The 20,139-nt window shown below is 41.4% G+C and overlaps 1 protein-coding gene across 2 annotated transcripts in view; it reads right to left on the bottom strand.

Annotated features, from left to right (window-relative positions):
- Nucleotides 1–20,139, bottom strand: part of LOC138741371 (transcription factor HIVEP3-like) — a 63,058-nt gene that overhangs the window by 36,306 nt on the left and 6,613 nt on the right. For both annotated transcript variants that reach the window (XM_069895332.1, XM_069895333.1), the window contains exon 2: nt 19,115–19,260. In XM_069895332.1, coding sequence (XP_069751433.1) covers nt 19,115–19,260 — 146 coding nt within the window. The remainder of the gene's footprint in view (nt 1–19,114; nt 19,261–20,139) is intronic.

Raw genomic sequence — 20,139 nt, 5'->3', positions numbered from 1 at the left:
TGTACCATCACAAGTTGGGGACTATCCGTAATAGATGCAAATCTGTTGGCATAGCTAGGTCTGACAATCAGCAGTGGAAAAAGTGACCAATTACGTCTACTTTAGATGCTTTCAGTTGAGTGAAGTGTGGGTTGGAACTACTGGTTATCTGAAATTTTAAAATTTAGACATACAGCGCTTTAACAGGCCCTTTTGGCCCACGAGTCCATGCCACCCAACTACACCCAATTGACCTACAACTTTGGCATGTTTTTTGAATGGTGAGAGAAAACTGGAGCACCCGAAAGAAATCCACGCAGACACAGGGAAAATGTACAAACTCCTGAGAGACAGTGCCAGATTCAAACCCCAGTTGCCGATGCTCTAACAACATTGCAGCAGCGCTATTTTTCCTCTTTCATGCCCTCAAAATTCCTACCCTCAGTTTTCTTTATTTTTCCTGAGTGACATCAATGACCATGGCTCTCACCGCCAGTGGGATACTCCTCACACAATCTCTATGACCATCACAAATTGACATTCTTTCTTGCTGGAAATTTAGAAATGTCCAATTTCACTTGTAGCTTCTCAAAACAAAGATCAATTGCACTTTTAACAGAAAGTATGGTTTATGAACTTCTACAATGTTTAAGGAGTAAAACACAAAATTCTGCAGACACTGTGGTTGAAGTAAAAACAGAAAAAGCTGGAGAAACTCTACAATGCTTAAAGTCTTGGGAAAAAGATTACTGCATTTACCCTGGAGCTGGAGTTCTGTTTCCAACCAACACAAAGAGCAATCAAATCTACTTATTTTATTGTGGTTAAAATTGAAAGCTCAGTAATTAGTTTTCAAATCTTCAAGGATCGATTTCATAGATAAGAGACCAGGTAACTATGTCAAAGATGTCAAGCCTCATACATTCAATTAGTATGGCTGTAGGAGCAATCCTATGGTTCGGTTTTGTCTGCTTTTCCCGCTGTTGATCTTGGAGACAGTGACCTAATACTGTTTACCAACTGAACAAAGTGTGCATTTGTTTGAAAAACTGTTTGCCCATAAGAGAGCATATATTTGAATAATACAGCACAGAAAACTATTTGTGTATTGTGCATGAAGACACTATCTAATTACTCCCAGGTTCTTTTCACTTGGCTCCACCTACCTTTCCCTCAAACCCCTGATGTGCTTGCACCACCATTTCAATGTCAAAGGGCATATGGGGTGTTTGCTTTCATTGCCATTGCGTAGAATGCAAAGACTGGAATATCATGTTTTGACTTGATCAAACATACTAAGGCTCCTCTGAAGTATTGTGGCCAGTTCTGGAAAGGATGTGCTTGCACTGGAGTGAGGACAGAAGAAATCCACCATTGTTGGTGCCTAGACTGGAGCACTTCAGTTATATGGAGAGACTGAAAAGGCTGGGATTAGAGTTGAGGGGGTTGAAGGGTGACCTGATAGAAGTGTATAAAATTATGAGGGGGATAGATAGATAGGGGAGATAGTAAAAATCTTTTTCCCATCGCAAGGTGCCTGCCAAGAGGGCAGAGGAGGTTCAGGGGTATAATTTGGTGGGGGGGGGGGTGAATTTTCACATAGAGGGTGCTGAAGGAATGGAATGGCTGGGTGAAGAGGTGGCAGAGACAGGTATTCTCACATTTAATGAACTTTAGGTGAGTGCCGCAATTGACAAGGCACAGAAGGCTGTGGACTTAATTAGGGTGAATAAGATACGTGTATCAAGGCACAATGGGCAGCATTTATTAATAGGCAGAAACCACTGTCTCTGTATAGACAATAATATCATAATGACCTTTCTGCCAGATAAAAAAATAGTTCATGGAATTTTTAAAAAGTGCGATACAATAAAACCCTGTTTTCCGGAATTCAAGTAACCGGAAAAAGAATTGTGGAAAATAAATGTGCAAAAAATACACAAGTTTAAAAATGGCGCGCCTCACTGTTAGTTCCCCAAACATGCAATCTCAAACAACTGGAAAATTCACTTATCCAGCATCTACCAATCCCCTTAGGTGCCAGATACCAGATGTTTAACTGTAATTTTTTTTTGGGTGGATTTCTTCATTGCAAATGAATGGGGTTCAAATACTCAAGTGCGTGAACCCAGCTCCTTTGGCAGTCCTTTGGTGTTGAGTTGAGTTAGAGGAGATGTTAAATGTGGTCTCACCGGTCTGTGTAAGGGAATGTAAAATATCCCACAATGCTATCAAAAGAACTATCATCTCTGTTGATCTACTTGCAAAAAGCACAAAGGAACTTGGGAATTCTTGAGCAGGACACCCCAAAGTTTAACCTCCAGGATGAGTTGGTGGTGAAGAAGGTGAATGCAATGTGGGCATTCATAGAAGAATAGGATAAAAGGGCAAGGATGTGATGTTGAGGCCTTATAAGGCATAGGTGAAGTCTCATTTGAATTACTGGGCACAGTTTTGGGGTCCTTATTTAAGAAATGATGTGCTGGCATTGGAGAGGGTTCAGAGACTATTCACAAGAATGACTCCTGGATTAGCAAATGAGGAATATTTGAGATCTCTTGGACTGTACTCTCGAGGTCAGAAGAATGAGGGGGGTGGGGGCCTCATAGAAGCATTTTGAATGTTGAAAGGCCAGGACAGAGTAGATGTGGCAAAGTTGTTCCGAATGGTAGGGAAGTCTCAGAGGGCATAACTTCAGGATTGAAGAGAACCCATTTAAAAGAGAGATGCAGAGGAATTCCTTTCACCAGAGAGTGGTAAACCTTTGAAATTTGTTACTATGGGTGGCTGTGGAGGCCAAGTTGTTGGGTGTATTTAAGGCAGAGATTGATAAGTATCTGAATAGTCAGGGTATCAGAGGTTATGGGGAGAAGACAGGGAAGTGGGGTTGAGTGGGAGAATGGATCAGCTCATGATGGAATGGCAGAACAGACTCAATGGGCCAAATGGCTGACTTCTGCTCCTCCATCTTATGGTCAATTCCTCCTCAATCTATTCTGGCTGCACAGATACACTGGCTGAAACCTTTTGCTGCAAGCAAATTATTTAGGTTTACTTGCAGCAAAAGACCAATAATGTCTGCACTGTACACCTATTGCAGTAAAACCCCCAGTATCTGGCACTTATGGGGAATGGTGAATGCCGGATAAGTGAATTTTCCGGTTGCTTGAGAGTGCATATTACATGATTGGTGAACAGCTAGCTGCACCAATTTTAAGCTTCTGTGCTTTTACACATTTATTTTCCACAATTTTTATACAGGTTGTTTGAGGCAGCCGGTTGCTTGAATTTTGGATAACAGGGGTTTTGCTGTCGTTGGTTCAGTTTTTTTCTTGAACCACGTTCAGAATGTTATTGAAGGCTATGGAGGTCGAAGTAATTTCCTGGAGAGTCCAAAATTTGATACATTCCTATCTTGGCTTTGCCCGCACATATTACCTTCTGTATGAGGGCTGCTTAGGGAATGAAAGAGGGGCATCAATTTAAGGGACGCTGTATCCTTTCAACTGGAATTCCTGCTATTTTCTTATGATGTGGATTTCCAAAAGAATATCCATTCATCTTTTCTTATATATAAACCTCTCTGCCAATTTTTCCTTGCTCCAAAGAATAGAAATTACCCACAGCTGGGGATGGTAGCAGTAATTTTTCAAATGGTTGCAATGAATTTTTAATAATACTAGTATGGGGAGGTGGAAACGGGTTGCAGGGACTGTGTGGGAGATTACAGATGTTTGTCTAATCTGTATATTCCAAGAAATGTGGTAGTTTTAACACATGCTTTCTGGTGGACCCGAGGGAGTCTCCATATGTTCGGTCAATAAACGTGGAATGCTCTTAAACAAACTCTCACTGTAAGTCCATCTGCAAGCAATCACATTCTACCTCAAGACTGCACACTTTTAGGCGAAATCAGTAACACTGCACACAACACATTCCACGTGGTCTTTAGAGTAACAATCTTGCCAGCAATTAATAAAGCTTCTTTGTGGAAGAGAACTCAGTGCTTCCATTCTGTGCTCCTTAATTACTCTGCAACCACAGCAGAATGCCCTCTGATTGGGTAAAGACCGAGTCAAAAGACTGGTGTTCCCGATCCCAATAAATTATCAGAATTCCCAAAAATGTACTCGAGTCTCAACTGCTTAGTTCTGAAGATAAATTTTCACTCTAATTCTTCAAGCCTGTCATTTTAATTGTTTCAAACAAAGAATAAGCATTTATTTAGTCCTCTTCAAGAAGTCTCAAACCGCACAGTAACTGATGGAGCATTTTGGCAGTGCAGCCAATGCATACATCAAGCTATTACATATTGCAATGCGATAACAGCCAACCTACACTTGACCGAGTTGAGGATATAAATGTTGGCCTAGCACTGTGGAGAAATCCACTGCTACTCAACAAACGATGCCATTTATACTGGTCACCTGCGACCGTGGACTGTCCCCAGTTTAGCATTTCACTGGAAAGACATCACCTCCGAACTGACAGCAGTCCTCAGCGCTGTCAGTTTAGGTGAGGTAATCAAGACCTGACATGGGGAAAGAATCCCTATCCTTCAGACTCAGCAGCCACCGATCACAAGGAGAATCTTGGCTGTTGCTTTTTCTCCTGACAGCTTTCAAATTTGTCATCTGATGTTCGGTTGCTTCATCACGACAACATACTTGGAGGAGCATGCAATCTGAATGTTGCTTGTCCTGACTGGCGTATTGACAGAGTGGGATAGAGCAGGTGCCTTCATAGTGCCTTTTATAAAATTCAAAAATGGATTACCCCGAAGCAGGAATTCTGTCACTAACTTCACCATAGGGTTGTAGAAAAATAGCATTTACCAATATGGTGCACATGTAATGGTGAAGGACTTAAATAATTGATTTACTGATTTATGCTTGTGACTTTACCTTCACCTCTACTCTGCCCTAATTAATCAGTTTGGTTTCACCAGTTTTCTTTGCATAATAAAGCTTCTTGGTTTACTTCAAATACACAATTGAAATTTGGTACCCACTATAAAGAGATGCCTGAGCTGGTGTCAGACAGTGCAGTGCCCTTTTCTCCCCTCTCTACCAAGGAAAAGTTGCCAGTCCACTACCACCCAGGTCATTCAGTGCAAGAGGGACTCAGAGGCACTGTGAGCTCAGATAAGATGGGTTAAATACTCTGGCTTTCAATGAATGTATGAATGTCTGGAGATGTCATGGGATCTGAGGCCATTGGGTTATTTGAATGCTCTGATGGAGCTGCATGACATAAAGATTTCTATTGGGAAAGAACTTCCTTTATTGCCCTGAAACATTTCCTCAGAATTATAAAGAATAAAGAAACCCAGTAACCCTGTGGAGGCTCTTTGAAAGTGTTCTCCAATTTGTTCCACTCAACATTCTCTCTTATTTTGCTGCTTTAGTTTTTCTTTTTCAAGTACAGTAAAACCCCCGGTATCCAGCACCTATGGGGATTGGTAGATGCCTATAAGTGATTTTTCTGGTTGCTTGAAATGACGAGTTGCATGTTGGTGAAATAAACGCTGGGGGAGGGGAGGGGTGGGGCACCAATTTTAAACATTTGTATTTTTTACCTATTTATTTTCCGCAATTTTTTTTTGCTGGTTGCTTGAGACTGCCGGGTGCTTGAGGCTGCCGGTTGCTTGAGGCTGCCGGTTGCTTGAATTCCAGATAACGGGGATTTTACTGTATATATCCAATTCTCTTTTGAATGTTCCTACGGAATCTGCTGTTTCCACACTTCAGGCAGAGGAGGTCCAGTTCACAATAACCCCAAGTGGAAAGTGGATTCTCATCTCCACCTCTGGTTCGTTTGCCAAGCTGCTTTGATTTCTTCCTGTCACATGCAATGATACAAGTGAAAGGTTGGTTAGCAAATTACTTCCTTTGGAGTTCTGGATCCAGCCACAAAAAAACATCAAACCCCTCTGCCCAATTTCGGTTGGCATCACAATGTGCAGCAAATCAATCAGCCCTCATCCCTGTGTTCATTGAATCAAACTGGTGCCCAGCCTTAAAATGGAATGACACAAGAAGCTTTCCAGCTTGTGTTTTAAACTCTCCAAGCCTTCAACCTTATCCTTTTCTCGCCCAGTCAAAAGTAAAACACGAAGGTCTGCAGACACCGTGGATGAAGTAAAAACACAATGCTGGAGAAACTCAGCAGGCCAAACAGCGTACATTACCCTGACTTGCGTTCTCCTCCACATATGACCAAATTTTTTTTTAAATAAGAAAAAATATAAAATTTACATGGTTTATGTTGTATTTGACAAACTACCTTGTCAGTTGGTGATCCAGGGTCCACAGGCTGGGTGTGGCCATCTTGATTCCTGTGCGCATGCATGCCTCTGGTTGGCACATGCTGGTAGGTTCACGTATTGGAGTTCGGTTGGCGCATGCACGAGAGTTAAGCGCCCTGACAATATTGAATTTGCACCCTGAATTCTCGCACATGCGCCAAGCAAACCCACCACACATTCGCCAATTGAAGATTCGTGCATGCACACAGAAATCAAGATGTCTGTGCCCAGTCAACGGACCTCAGAACCCCAGAACTCTGACTAAAAAAGTAAGCATGGACCAAAATGTGAAAAGATTTGCCAAGGTTGATCGATAAATTCAGGAAATTTTAAGTAGCTATTGTCAAATCTTTGATTTAAAAAATAATCTGATTAAAAAGATTGCTTTAAGACTTCAGTACTCCATGTGTGCGAGATATGACCAATCCTTCAGAATCAATTACAGTCAAAGAGTACATACATACAAAGCTACATACCAACATTTTGGGCTTGAGCCCTTCATCAAGGTAATGAAAAATATTGGCAGGCGCTCGAACAAAAAGTAAGGAGGGGAGGGGTGGGCAAGAAACAAGGACCCAAAGGCAGGAGATTGTAGGTGGATAAGGGAGAGAGGGGACAGCAACAAGCAGGGGGGTGAGGGATGGCTCTGTGAATTAAGAGGGAAGGGGATGCAGAGCTAAGAGGCAGAAGATAAAGGGAAAAGGAAATGGAGGGAGAACATAGAGTAGGTTACCAAAAAGTGGAGAAGTCGATATTAATGGCGTCTGGTTGGAGAGTGTCCAGATGGAAAAATCAAGTGTAATTCTTCCAATTTACAGGCGGTCTTCGTGGGATCGTGCACGAGGTCATGCAAAGACACGTGAGTATGGGAGTGGGATGCAGAAGTGAAATGGCTGGCCACTGGGAGATCCCGGTCACTGATGTGGACAGAGTGAAGGTGCTCAGCAAAGCAATCTCCAGTCTCTCTGATGTAGAGAAGTTCACAAAGGGAGCTCCGGATGCACTGAATCACTCCTGCGGTTACACAAATGAAGTGTTGCTTCACTTGAAAGGATTATTTGGGGCCTTGAATGGTGGTGAGAGAGGAGGTGTGGGGGCAAATATGGCACTTTCTGCAGTCACAGAGGAAGGTGCTAGAGGGGGATTTGCTGGGGAGGGAAGAGTGGATGAGGAAGTCACAGAGGGAGCATTCCATTTGGAAGCCAGAAAGGAGAGGAGAAGGGAAGATGTGTTTAGTATTTGGATTATGTTGTAGGTGGCAGAAATCATGGAGAAAAATGTATTGGATGTGGAGGCTGGTGGGTTGGTAGGTGAGTACAGGGGGAATCCTATGTTAGTTATGTCAGGGCAGAGGGCGCTAGAGCAGTTGAGAGGGAAATGAGAGGAGATACAGGTGAGGACTGAGTTGATGGTAGTGGGGAGGGGGGGAGCCATGTTTGTGTCCTCCCTCTGTTCCCTTTCTTTTTTATTTCTTTCCCTAGCTCTCCATTCCCTTCCCTCTCCATTCACAAAGCAATCCCTCCATGCCCTGCTTGCTGCTATGCCCTCTCTCCCTCACTTATCCATTACCTCCTGCCTTTGGGTCTGTGCTCCTCCCCTCCCCCTCTTTCCTTTTTGCTTGGGTGCCTGTCAAAAATTTTCTACACCTTGATGAAGATCTCAAGCATGAAACATTGGTTATGTATCTTTATCTTTTCCTGCGTTAAGGTTACAATGGGCCGGAGAATATACCTACCCGAGAAGGGTATCCTCTTGACCGGGTTCTCCACTTTCAGATGGCCACTCGACAGCCGCATTGGGGTAGAATAGACGGCTCTACAGTCAGGTTTTCTGGCCACCTGAAAGTGGCTTCAGCTACATAAAGGACACTATTTAATCAGCTGGGTTTCTGTAGCATTGTGTTTTTACTCTAGCCCAGCCAGCCTCCCCATCTTCTGACCAACATAAACTTCTCACCCCAAATTCTTCCAACTTGGTTTCCCCATGTCTCAGTCACCCATCAGGGTGGAAATTGTTAACCTATATCCAAGCCCACACTCTCAATTTTCAGCAGACTCCTCCCTCCCCTCTTCAACCAGCCAAACTCATCAACATCTCAGCTGTCTTCATGCACCCTCACATGTTAATCACATGACCTCTCAATGACCTTGGTCCCAGGCTCTGGAATTCCATTTACTAAGTCTCTCTGCCTCCCTACTTTTATCTTTCCTATCACAGCAGTGCAACATTCACTGGCTCAAAGCATTTCATTCTGTCTGGGGGTCATGGAAGTTACAGTCCAAATGCAATCCTTTTTTGATTGCATCTGAAACAATCCATATTAATACGTCTTCATGCAACTTAGTGTTATATGGTGCTTAATAAGATTTGCTGCAATGCCTTGGGGTTATTTATTGCACAAGGTTGTTGTGACTGTTAAATGGAACTGAAAGAAAAGGCTTGGCCTTGAATTAGAATATGCAAATATAAACCTTTATACTTGCTCCTTTGAAACTCTGGTTGTTTGCATTTGGCAGGAAAGCAGTGCAAGTCTATCTGGGGGAGGGTATGTTAATTCTGAGATTTGTGGGGGGGGGGCACTTTCATTTTCACACCAATGTGACTGGACTCTCTCCGTGCCAGTAATCTGATTCAACTGCACTCTCATAGTCCGGAAGGGTGGAGGGAGATAACCAGGGCAGGATAACAAAGGACACCAAAGAAAACAATGGATTAATTGGGGGAAAAAAACAGGAAGGTGATTCCCCCCCCCTCCCCCCCATCTGTGGAATTTGTGCCCACATGTGGTTGTGGAGGTCTATTTAAGGTAGAGATTGCTGGGTTCTTAATTAGCTAGGGCATAAAGGTTGGACAGTGGGCAGAAATCTTACACTGCAAGATGCAAACCACTAGTTAGCCACAGAGGATGGATGGATTAGACAAGATGTATTGAAAAGAACAGAATTCTGGATAAAAGTCTTGTGTACTGATGAGACCAAGATAAACCTGCTTCACAGTGATGGCAAGAGCAAAGTGTGAAGGCATAAAGAAACTGCCCAAGATCCAAAGCATCCCACCTTTGCCAGGGTTTGCATCTTGCAGCGTAGCCTCTGTATTTCTGTTCATGAAGTTTTCTGTGGACAGTAGTCATTGATATTTCCACACCTGTTTCTGATCTGTCATACATATATTTGGGGATTTCTCTTCCAGTATGAAGAGAATTCTTCTCTCATCAGCAGTGGAGATCTTCCTTGGAATACCAGTCCTTTTCAATTACTGAGCTCACCAGTATACTTTCTTCTTCAGGATGATCCAAACTGTTGATTTTGGAAATCCTAAGATGTGGGCAATGTCTCTTCCTGTTTTATTCTGTTTTTTCAGCCTCATAATGACTTCATTGACCTTAATTGCTCAACTCTGGTCCTCACATTGAAAAATGGCAACGACAGACTCCAAAGGTGATCAAAAGCTTAGAAGCAAGCCTAGCTCTCTTATACATTATTTATTATGCAATTAAATATACCAGAGTACTCACAAACACCTGTGAAGCCAAATGTCCCAAACATAATGGCATCCTAAAATGAGGGGACTATGTACAAAAATTGCTGTAATTTCATGGTCAAACCAAAATGTACACAAATAACATTGAATAAAATCTGAAAGATGCGCTTGAATTACGTGAATTGTTTAATTACAAATTTAAAACTGTGGAGCAAGGAACAAATAAAGGAATAAAGTGTCTTTGTCTCAAACATTATGGAAGGCTTTGTATATGATGACAGGGATTGAACAGAAAATTGGAGTCAAAATGGAAAAATCAGTAATGACTTTGCAGAATGTCAAAGAACATGGCCAACTCCAGCTCCAAAATCTTACATTCACAAGTACAGTACAACTCCGATTATCTGAAATTGGATTCTCTGGAATCCTCAGATAGCTGAAATCCTCGTTTATCTGAAATTTTTTTCGGAGCCGAACTGACTGGAGATCTCGGGCTCCCGGCGGCAGCAGGAGCACAGTGGACTGTGGGCCCCCTTAAGCAGCAGCGATGCAGCGGACCTTAAGCTCCTGGGCACAAGTGGGATCCTCAGGCTCCCAGCATGAGCGTGGCCTTGGTGGGGAAGTGTCGGTGATCAGTGGTGGCCAGCAATTTTTTTGGGTGAGAATTAAACTTTATTTTAATGCTTTAAAAGCCTTCCCTTGTTGTTTGTTGTTGTATAAACACTGTTACAAGTGATTTGCCATTGCTACTGGGCTTTTTAAAAATGACCGGTTCTCCGAAAAAAAATATCCATGATGGGCCCGGTTCTGACCATTTTGGATAATCAGAGCTGCAGTGTACATACAAGTCGCACATATGCCTTGAATGCACTCTATTCTAAATAGAGAACAAGTGGACAGAGAAAAAGATTTAAGGACAAGCTCAAAGCTTCCTTGTAAAAGTGGATTATCACTATGGGGTTCTGGTGATCATTGGTCCATGATGGTCATTGGTCATTGGTCATTGAAGGAGCATTCAACAACAGTAATAAGAATCTCAAATCCATACATCAGGAACACATACAAAGCATACACCATATCACAAACTATCCACTGGTCTTCCCTGTCCCACCAGCCACCTTTAGTCCTATCTATAGATGAATCTGCAACCCTCATATTTGGCTATCACAAACAAATCAAACTCCATCCTGTAGGACTGTCAAAGAGGGTATTTTTATGCTTGGACTCATTTCTTATGGTGCTTTCTGATGGAGTTATGAAATGTGTTTTCTTTGTGTGCAACAATGAATAGTTGGAAGTTATCATGCAGTAATTCAATCACAACATTTTGGTGAATCAGTCACAGATTTTAAAAACTCTATCATTACAACAGATCAATTTAAATTCACTGTCAATCATGTAACATTATCAATTTGAGAGTCTTATCTGAAGTTGCTATTAATAACTGGAACAAATAATGAAAAAGGCTTGAAAAAGCAAAAAGTATAAGTGAACTAAAATCTGTCTGAAGCCATAAAAGAGATAATCGCCTTGGAGGGAAGGCAACAGAGATTTTCCAGAATGCCACCTGGTTTCCAATTCACAAGGTGAGATCTGACATACCTGGGCTAAATTTCACTGAAAAGGAAATATTTCCATTCATACAGTGCTCTTCAGACTCTCACAACAGCCCACAGCTCCTTGCAGCTAATGGAGAAATTTTGAAATGCAATCACAGTAACCTTGGAAATGTGGTTTGCATTTTATAGACAAGGGGCACTGACCAGATAATCTGCAGTTTAAGTTTGACATTGGTCAGGGCATACGTCAACCAGGAACCCAGAGAGATTGCCCAGGTTTTTCTTTTAAGTCACACCAAGGGATCTGCAAAGACAGATGCGTTTTCAGTTTAAAAGTCTCAACCAAAAGGCAGCATCTTTACCAGTTGAGGGTTTTGTATGGGGACCATTGGCTAAGATATTCTGAAATTGGACTTGAATCCATAGTATTGCATATGTAATAAAGTCAATGGATAATAAAGCTGACATCCCTTTCGGATTTTGTCATGCGACTAACCAAGGAATCAACTGTGAGTATAAAAAATGTTCTGGGACCAGTCTGTGCAAGAGGTCTTGAATAAATTAGACTCGACTTGTTCGAGATTCTCACTTCTCACACGCATGAACCCGAACCTCCAAGAAAGTTCATTGCAGAATGTAAAGAATTTACTAAAAACAAAGCTTACACTTAATGACTAAGAAACAAAGGTGGCATCTGAAGAACCACAGATGACCTAGACTAAAATCAAGGGGTGTAGAGCTGTGATTGCATTGAAGCAATGAATCAGCTGGCAAGTTGCTTCTTTTGCTCTTACTCAAAGGATTCAATCAGTAGTACACCTCAGCAGACAGTCCCAGTTAGCTCTCTATTGACCTCATTTCAGCCCCCAGGGGAATTAACAGATGAAAAAAATGCTAACAAGAACAATAGCTCTTTGCCAACAAAATAGCTTGACATGGCTTTCCCTAATTTCTCACTGATTGAGCATTGCAAGGGAAATGGAATGACTTAATGTGAAATGGAAGACACAAATGACAGATCAAATGCAACAGGCTTGAAATCCAATTATGAATAAATGCAAAACAGGAACACTAAAGCGGCAGATGCTGGAATCTTAACCCTTTGGACTCTGGCCATTTTTAACCTTTCATAATATGTTCTCAAGGTTGGCTCCACAGGTAAACTTCAGTTAGAACACCAGTACAATCCAGCTGGTGGTTGGGTATAAAACCCAGTCTCGGGAACAAGGACACGGAGTATGTGTGCTTGTTGGTAGTCCCTGAAAATCGGGACACTGAGTATATGCACTTGTTAGTTGTCCTTGCAAACAAGGACACAGAGCCCAAAGGGTTAAGCAAAGAACTGCTTGAAGCATTCAGCAGGTCAGACAGTATCCAGAGTAGAAATGGTGAGTCAAGGTTTTGGGTTGAAACCCTTTGTCAAGAATGGAATAAAAGAATTGGAAATTTAACCAAATGCCGACGACTGCCAAGTACAAAACTCTATCCAACCACGCTTCAGTCAGTTCCTGTGAAACACAAAAAGTCTGCAGACTCTGTGATTGTAGGAAAAACACAGAAGCGCTGGAAGAACTCAGCAAGTCTTACAGTGTCCATGGGTGCTGCGTGACCTGTTGAGTTCCTAAAGCACTTCTGTGTTTTCAATCAACTGCTATTAGTCAACAATGTGTGCTGATGGCATAAAGGTAAGACTTCTCAATTTAGAGATAGATTAGGCTAAGGTTGGGCCAGAACCCTAACCACTCAGCTGATCTATGCCAGGTACCAGGCACTGTGAGCCTTCCATATAAATAAACAATATGAACTACTGCCCGACAACATTGAGCCACACAAAAAAAATGTTTCGAAAACCATCTGCTGTGGTCCAAGGCAATGTCCCACTTTTGACAGACCTAGTGGGTGCACTGGGCAATAAAGGTAGGAGCACCATCACTGACTGCTTTGTGCAGTGTCCAAAGATAAACCATGCAAATGGTGGAAACCTCAACGATTGAAGGGCCTCTCAATGTAGTCTCTGTTGTGCTGCACGTGTTCGTGCACAGTAACCTCTCACAAATTGTAATGGGAAAATAACTACCATATATTTCAGCATACAAGTCGACCTTCAGTGATGTCGGGTCCCTATTTTCAGACTCATTTTCAGGGTTTTATCATTTAGTGGGCTTATAAGTTGACCCCACAAAAAAAAATTGTGTTGACTGAACTGTTGGGCATTGCTAGAAGGTGGTTGTTATCATGGAGCCTCCAGCAAAATGATCAAAGTAAGTTCTTTCCAATACACTGGTAGCTTGAAAATTTGTTGTAGGTTGGGTTCTTTTTTTGATGTTTCAAGAGTTGTTTTATACACCAAATCTACATCAAGCAATTTTTTTTAGTTGAATTTATGGTCTAATTTTTGTATCTGGTGTATGTCGACCCCTCATTCTTGAGTGATTTTTGAGGGTTTCAAGACTCAACATAAGCCAAAATATATGGTATATGTTCTCCTTTAGACTTTTTGACATATAGCATGGTTACAGGCCCTTTTGGCTCATGAGTCCGCGCCACCTAAATACATCCAACTAACCTACAACTGCCCCCCGCCCCCCATAATTTTTTAAACAGTGAAAAGAAACCAGAACACCTGGAGGAAACCCACGCAGACATGGGGAGAACTTACAAACTCTTTACAGATAGCACTGGATTCGAACCCGGGTCACTGGCACTGTAATAGCGAGGCGCTAACTGCCATGCTAACCATGCTGCCTTAGTTCTGCAGGTAATGTTTGAACATTGGGTGGGATTCTGGGGTAACTCCACAAGCTTCTCTGTTGCATGACCATGTCCAAAGATACATTCTTGGCTTTTTACTTCACCTAAAAGAAAGCACTGCTGACTGTTCAGTAGTCTTTCAGTGCGGCACCAGGAGTGTTGCAAGAAGAACTGACTGGCAAAGGATGGAAAGGTTAAAGGAGTCAGGAATTTTCTCATGGTTTGGAGATACAAAGAGTGGAAATGTTCATTAAATTAAGGATGGTTTTATATTATGTGTGAGCTTTCTCTGCAAAGATTCTGGCTCCTTGAAGAAAAATGATGGAAGAAAGATGGCAAAATTGTATCTGTCTGGGAATCCAAGCCACACTTGAACATCACTCTTTTAAGCTTACACTGATTGTAACCAGGATTGCGAAGAACTTCTGCAACAGCAGATCCCTTACAGCCAATCCTTGTCAGGCAGATGTGCAAAGCCAAACACATTGTTGCCACCAAATAAACCGGAAGAGAATAAAATGAATAAACACATTTAGAACTTCCCCTCACTAATCCTTGTGCTTCTCTTTCTAATAATTTTCTTTCAATGCTGGATCAGTATATGCCTCATTGTGGTTCCATTTCCAACATCCCTGCCCGAGTGACAAATTTCATGATTAGAGCAGTCACAATACAATAGGATATAAATTCACCCTCTGTGGTTTGCATGGTACAGGGTAGCATTCTCTGAATTTTGAGTTCAATTTTCTTTGATGGAACTAAACTTTACAGCTGGTGTTTGGTTTCACGCAGGAAGACTGGACAAGTTTGAAAAAGGAGGCAAAGATGTAAATGAGATGTATGAAATTAAAATATGCCCTAATAGTACAAATGGGAAGGGCAGAGAGTCAAAAACCAGAGGATTTAAATTGAAAGAATTGGGGAGAGAGAAAGATTTCTCCCCTCCCCACATCCTGTGACGGTTTGCAACTCGCTCCTTGGAAAGGGTCACAGTGACCAAATAAAAACTCTCATTACATTGCAGAGCAATGGATCCAAAGCTGGAAATATGGATATGGCTGGGTAGGGTAGTTCTTTTTTGACCAGGATAGATACAGTGATTAGGATGGCATCCTTCTATGTTGTACATTGCCTGTAATTATCATGTACTTACAACACAAGATGAACTTCCACCCTTAGTCACTCTAGAGCAGGGGTCTCAAGCTTGCGGCCCACGGGCCAACTGCAGCCCTCGGGATGATAGTTTGAGGCCCCGCCTTAATATGAAAGTTTAATGTTAGTGCGGCCCGCGAGTTTGATGATTGGCACTTTTCAGTGTTGTGTGCGGAGCTGAACGAACCTACCAATCACGGTGGGGTATATTCCTCTCGGGGGCGGGACCAGCTGGGCTTATTGCGAATATAAGCATATTTGTGTGCATTTTCTATTTGTCATTATATGCACGCGGCACATGCGCAATTTCCGCGGCTGCTCCCGCTTCACGCACCGAAGCGCGTGAACTTCAATAAGTCCAAGTACAGGTCCAGACAAACTGACGAGCATCTTCAAGCCCTACTGAGGGTCTCAACTGCCTCCTCCCTTAATCCAAATGTGGCTCGACTATGCGAGAGGAAGCGCTGCCAGATCTCTAGCAGTAAGAAGTAGGCAGAAGAAGACATGTTCATAACAGTTTATGTTCAATGTTCCATTCATGTTCAGAAAGTTAAAGGTTAAAGGTTAAAGAACTGTTAATACAGACATTTGAATCTGAATAATAATAATTACATTTCTCCAGTCAGCAACTATATGTGGTTTCTTCAGTCTTCTATATTTGCTGTATTATTATTATTTTCATTATTATTATTTTCATTTTATTTATTTATTACTGATTGATTGTATTTTTTTTCTTATGAATTGTTAATTTATTTATTTTTTCATCTTATTTTGTGTTTAAAAATAAAAATAAAGACATTTGATAACATTGGAATGTTTTTGTAAGAGCTTTTCTTGTGGAAAACCTGATGTGGCCCAGCCTCACCCAGACTCTACCTCCAGCGGCCCCCGGGTAAATTGAGTTTGAGACCCCTGCTCTAGAGTATGAGAATGTCAAAGATTTACACCCATTTGGGTTTCAGCAGTCTTCTTAGCAAGTTACTTACTTGAAACCTAATTTTAAGGACCGAATATCAGGAGTATATTTAGATCTACAGCACAGTAACAGGCTCTTTCAGCCCTAGAGCCCGTGCCACCCAATTGGCCCACAATGGGAAGAAACTGGAGCACTCCGAGGAAACCCACACAGACATGGGGAGAACGTACAAACTCCTTACAGACAGCACCAGATTCAAACACCAGTCGCTGGCGCTGCAATAGCATTGAGCTATCCTTGAGAAAAAAAATCCATACTGCGTCTAAAAATAATTCAGGAGAACCTTTATTTCTCAGAGGCCAGAAGAAAAGGCAACTCAAATGGAACATGTTGGCGATCTACTGAATATCAAGTACATCCATGCTATTCATGACAAAACCGGATTAGTACCCAAAGTCAAAATGTCATGCTGAGATTATATAAAAGGGAGGTCGGAGTCCAAAAACAAGTGCAAAAATAGACAATCAGCGAAAATAGCCTACATCTGCGCTACAAAATTATAAGGAATAAAATTTCTGCACTGCGTAACCCAGAAGGCTTGGATGATTTGATCTCGGAGATCATAAATCTCTGGACAAAGAAGATCACAGTCAAAAGTCAACATCTCCACATTTCCCTTCTGGACACATCCCACTCTGACCTGAATTCTATCACCCTTCCTTCATCACTGACATGTCTAAATGGTGGAACATCAGGAAGATAGCAACTGTTCAAGTTCAAGGTCACTGCTTTTCATGAATGAAGAGGGATGAGCAATCAATGTTGGTTTTGCCTGGAATGCCCAAATAAGAGGTAATGAATTAATTTTTTTTTTTTAAATCGGTGTTAAACAGATTTGACCAGCAGACATCATGCTTTGCTTCTGATTTAACATGATTTAACATCTTTACATTCATCACCTGGCAAACATAGCAATTGGAAGAATATTTTTTCTACACATCAAGTCACAGCTCTGTACCAGTTATAAAGTTAGCGGTGTCTCACACTGACAGCTTATGTCACCTGTTTCTACATCTAGTGTTACTCTTCCTCGAGCAAAATAAATATTGATCTTAAAATTCATCTTGTGTTACTTTCATAGAGGCACTAATTTTCTTTAGCTGAATAATTGCACTGCACTATATTAAAGTAAATACTGAGATAATATTTCATGACACAAGAATCCAAGCAACTGAGAAATTGAATGAACTTAGCACATAAAATACAGAATCATGATTGACATTCAAACAGCTCTTTGGGAACTATATCATAAGAAAGCTTGACCTTTAAAGGTTATCTACATCCTCCAAACTATGGTGTGTTTATTCAGTGGGAAATTATGTGGGCCATTGCATGTGTGCACACACGTGCACAGTGAATAGACATTTAGTCTTTCAAAGGAGCTCTAAAAAATCCCTAAACCACAAATGTCATAACATGAATTCATGACATTAAAACCAGATTCTGATTGAACAATATCTTTGGTGACTAGCTTTCAGCAGACTTTTCAGATGGAGAGGACTTGGACAATGTCAAACCCAAAGTAATTGAAATGATGAACAAAATAAGAGCGAGAAAGGCGCAAGGAAATCAGAAACTTTAACTTGGAGAAAATGCTGCCCAGTTTTTCTCTCTCCAAGACTTCACTGCACAGAACACAAATGGGTAGTGTGCTAATAATTCCCAAAAAGTCATACTAAAGGGCACCACCCAAATAAACTTGCAGTTATCCTTTAACATTGCTCACCTGTGTAGCTCAGTGTGCAGAGCATGCATGCCCACATTTCACAGCCTTTCAAAGCCACTGATTTAAATATATTAACTGCTGGTTTACCAGGGCCAGAAAGCAAGCATAATGGTTTGTAAGAGCAGGTCAGGGGTTAGGTCCCTTTCTCTTTTCCTTTCAAACATTTAAGTACTCGGACGTATTTCCTGATGGTTTTAAACCCCATGCATTTTCAGTAGATTTAGTTTCACTTTTGCCAACATAAGCAATATTACATGGAATTTCAATGAATTTAACTACAGGATCATCTTACTCTCAGTATTCCCTGCTAATTCTTCCTCCTCCACATTTGACCAGCTTTATCTTTAATTACCCCATTCCCCTCTGCAACTCTTTGCGGTGGCAGGTTCAACATTTTTAATTTCTCTCTCAGAGATGAAATTCTCAAGCTTAAACCGTTTCCCCTTGTAGCTGACAACACATTGAAATGCCAGTGCTATCTCTAAGCACGAATTTCAGAATTAAAAAACATTTGCACAAGCATAAGAATATTTGACATCTGGACATCTATTTTAACAAAGAGGGAACAATAAACAATTTGTAGAATTTCTTGCTGCATTTCAGTTTGCATCTGCTGGCTCGTATTTTCAAAGATGAAGTTACAGGGCAGCATGCTAAAGATCAATTGGTAGGGTTTAATACCAAGACACCCTGCCAAATTACTTTACATCATGCATTAGCAAGATATCAAAGAGCAATGGGACCAGTGGTGCAAGAGGGAGATCGCCCGTTATGAATTCCTCAGTGATTTCTCGAGACAGATAGTGAATGAATCAAGAAATACAATATTAATCCAGGTTCCTCATTAGTTAGATGCAATCTCAGTTTTGATGAGGACAAAAAGTACTGCTTGGGCCCAGAAATTCCTTCACCTCCATTGACCTTCTTGCAAGGTGAAGAAACAGAGTTTATTGCCAACTCTGCAATGTTCTTCCCTGGACAAACAAATCTTCCTGACTTCTCTGACATTAAAACCCTTGGTGAAATTTTACCTCAAACCTCAATAGTAAATATAAGCATAACCATTCTAACAAGTATGGGTGGCACTTTTCAATCCCTGAGGAAGTTCTCCTTCACAGTAAAGGTTACGCATAAGCTGCAAAGCATCATCACTCCAAACAGACAAATTAGAACATTATTCTTACCCTCCATCAAAGATCTTAATTCGTGTTGGCTCCAGCCTCTTTGGTGTCGAACTATCATCTTCATGCTGGTCTCTTCTTTCTTCTTCTTTTTCTACTTTGAGGGCTTCTTTTCCGCCATCTCCAGAGAGAAGGGAAGGGACATGAACCTAAATAGGAAGACATGAATTGTATAATTAGCGCCATGATTATCTCTCTTCTAAGGGGGAGGGGAAGAGAGAGAGAGAGAGAGAGAGAGAGAGAGAGAGAGAGAGAGAGAGAGAGAGAGAGAGAGAGAGAGAGAGAGAGAGAGAAATGCTTTACAGTGAACATAGCGGTAAGTACAACGCTATTACATTGAAAATGACCCAGGTTCTATTCTGGAGCTGTCTGTAAGGTTTATATGTTCTCCTACTGTCTACATGGGTTTCCTCGCACCTTCCAAAAAAGTTCAAAGTTTGTGAGTTAATTGGGGTATTTGGGGCAGCACTGGATCATGGGCTGGAAGAGTCCATTACCATCTTCTATCTTCAACATTTAAAAAAATTAATAAAAATTATTCCCCTCTTCATACAAATGACACCCCTTTTAAGTCTAAACTGGCACCAACCAAAGAGTTGTCACAAGGGAACTGGGATTCATACCAAGCACACTTGTAATGCTAAATGTCCAGGGAAGCTGCTGAAGCAATTGAAACCTAACCAGTTTTTGGCAAATATAACTAGAACAGTAGAATATTAGTAATCAGAAGTTATGCTTGGTGTGGACATTATTTGGAGTACCCAATTCTGAACACGAGATAACTGGCAGAATTAGGTCTGCCCTTGTATGTGATGAGATCACAGATGATCTTAAATCTTTGCATGATGACCAATTAATTCTGGGGTGGACAATGTCCATGTGGATTCTGTGGACTGGATTTGAAATGTGGTTCATGTTGGAGAGATCTGCATAAATTGTGTTTGGTAGTAAGAATTTGTACTTCATTGGACCAGTTACTTCAGAGGTCAGAACTGATGAATGGGTCAATAAAGAGGTGGACTGGATGC

Source organism: Narcine bancroftii, chromosome 8, assembly GCF_036971445.1.
Source record: "Narcine bancroftii isolate sNarBan1 chromosome 8, sNarBan1.hap1, whole genome shotgun sequence".
Lineage (NCBI taxonomy): Eukaryota > Metazoa > Chordata > Chondrichthyes > Torpediniformes > Narcinidae > Narcine > Narcine bancroftii.
The sequence above is the reverse complement of the archived record's forward strand: the minus strand, read 5'-3'. Positions and strand labels throughout refer to the sequence as shown.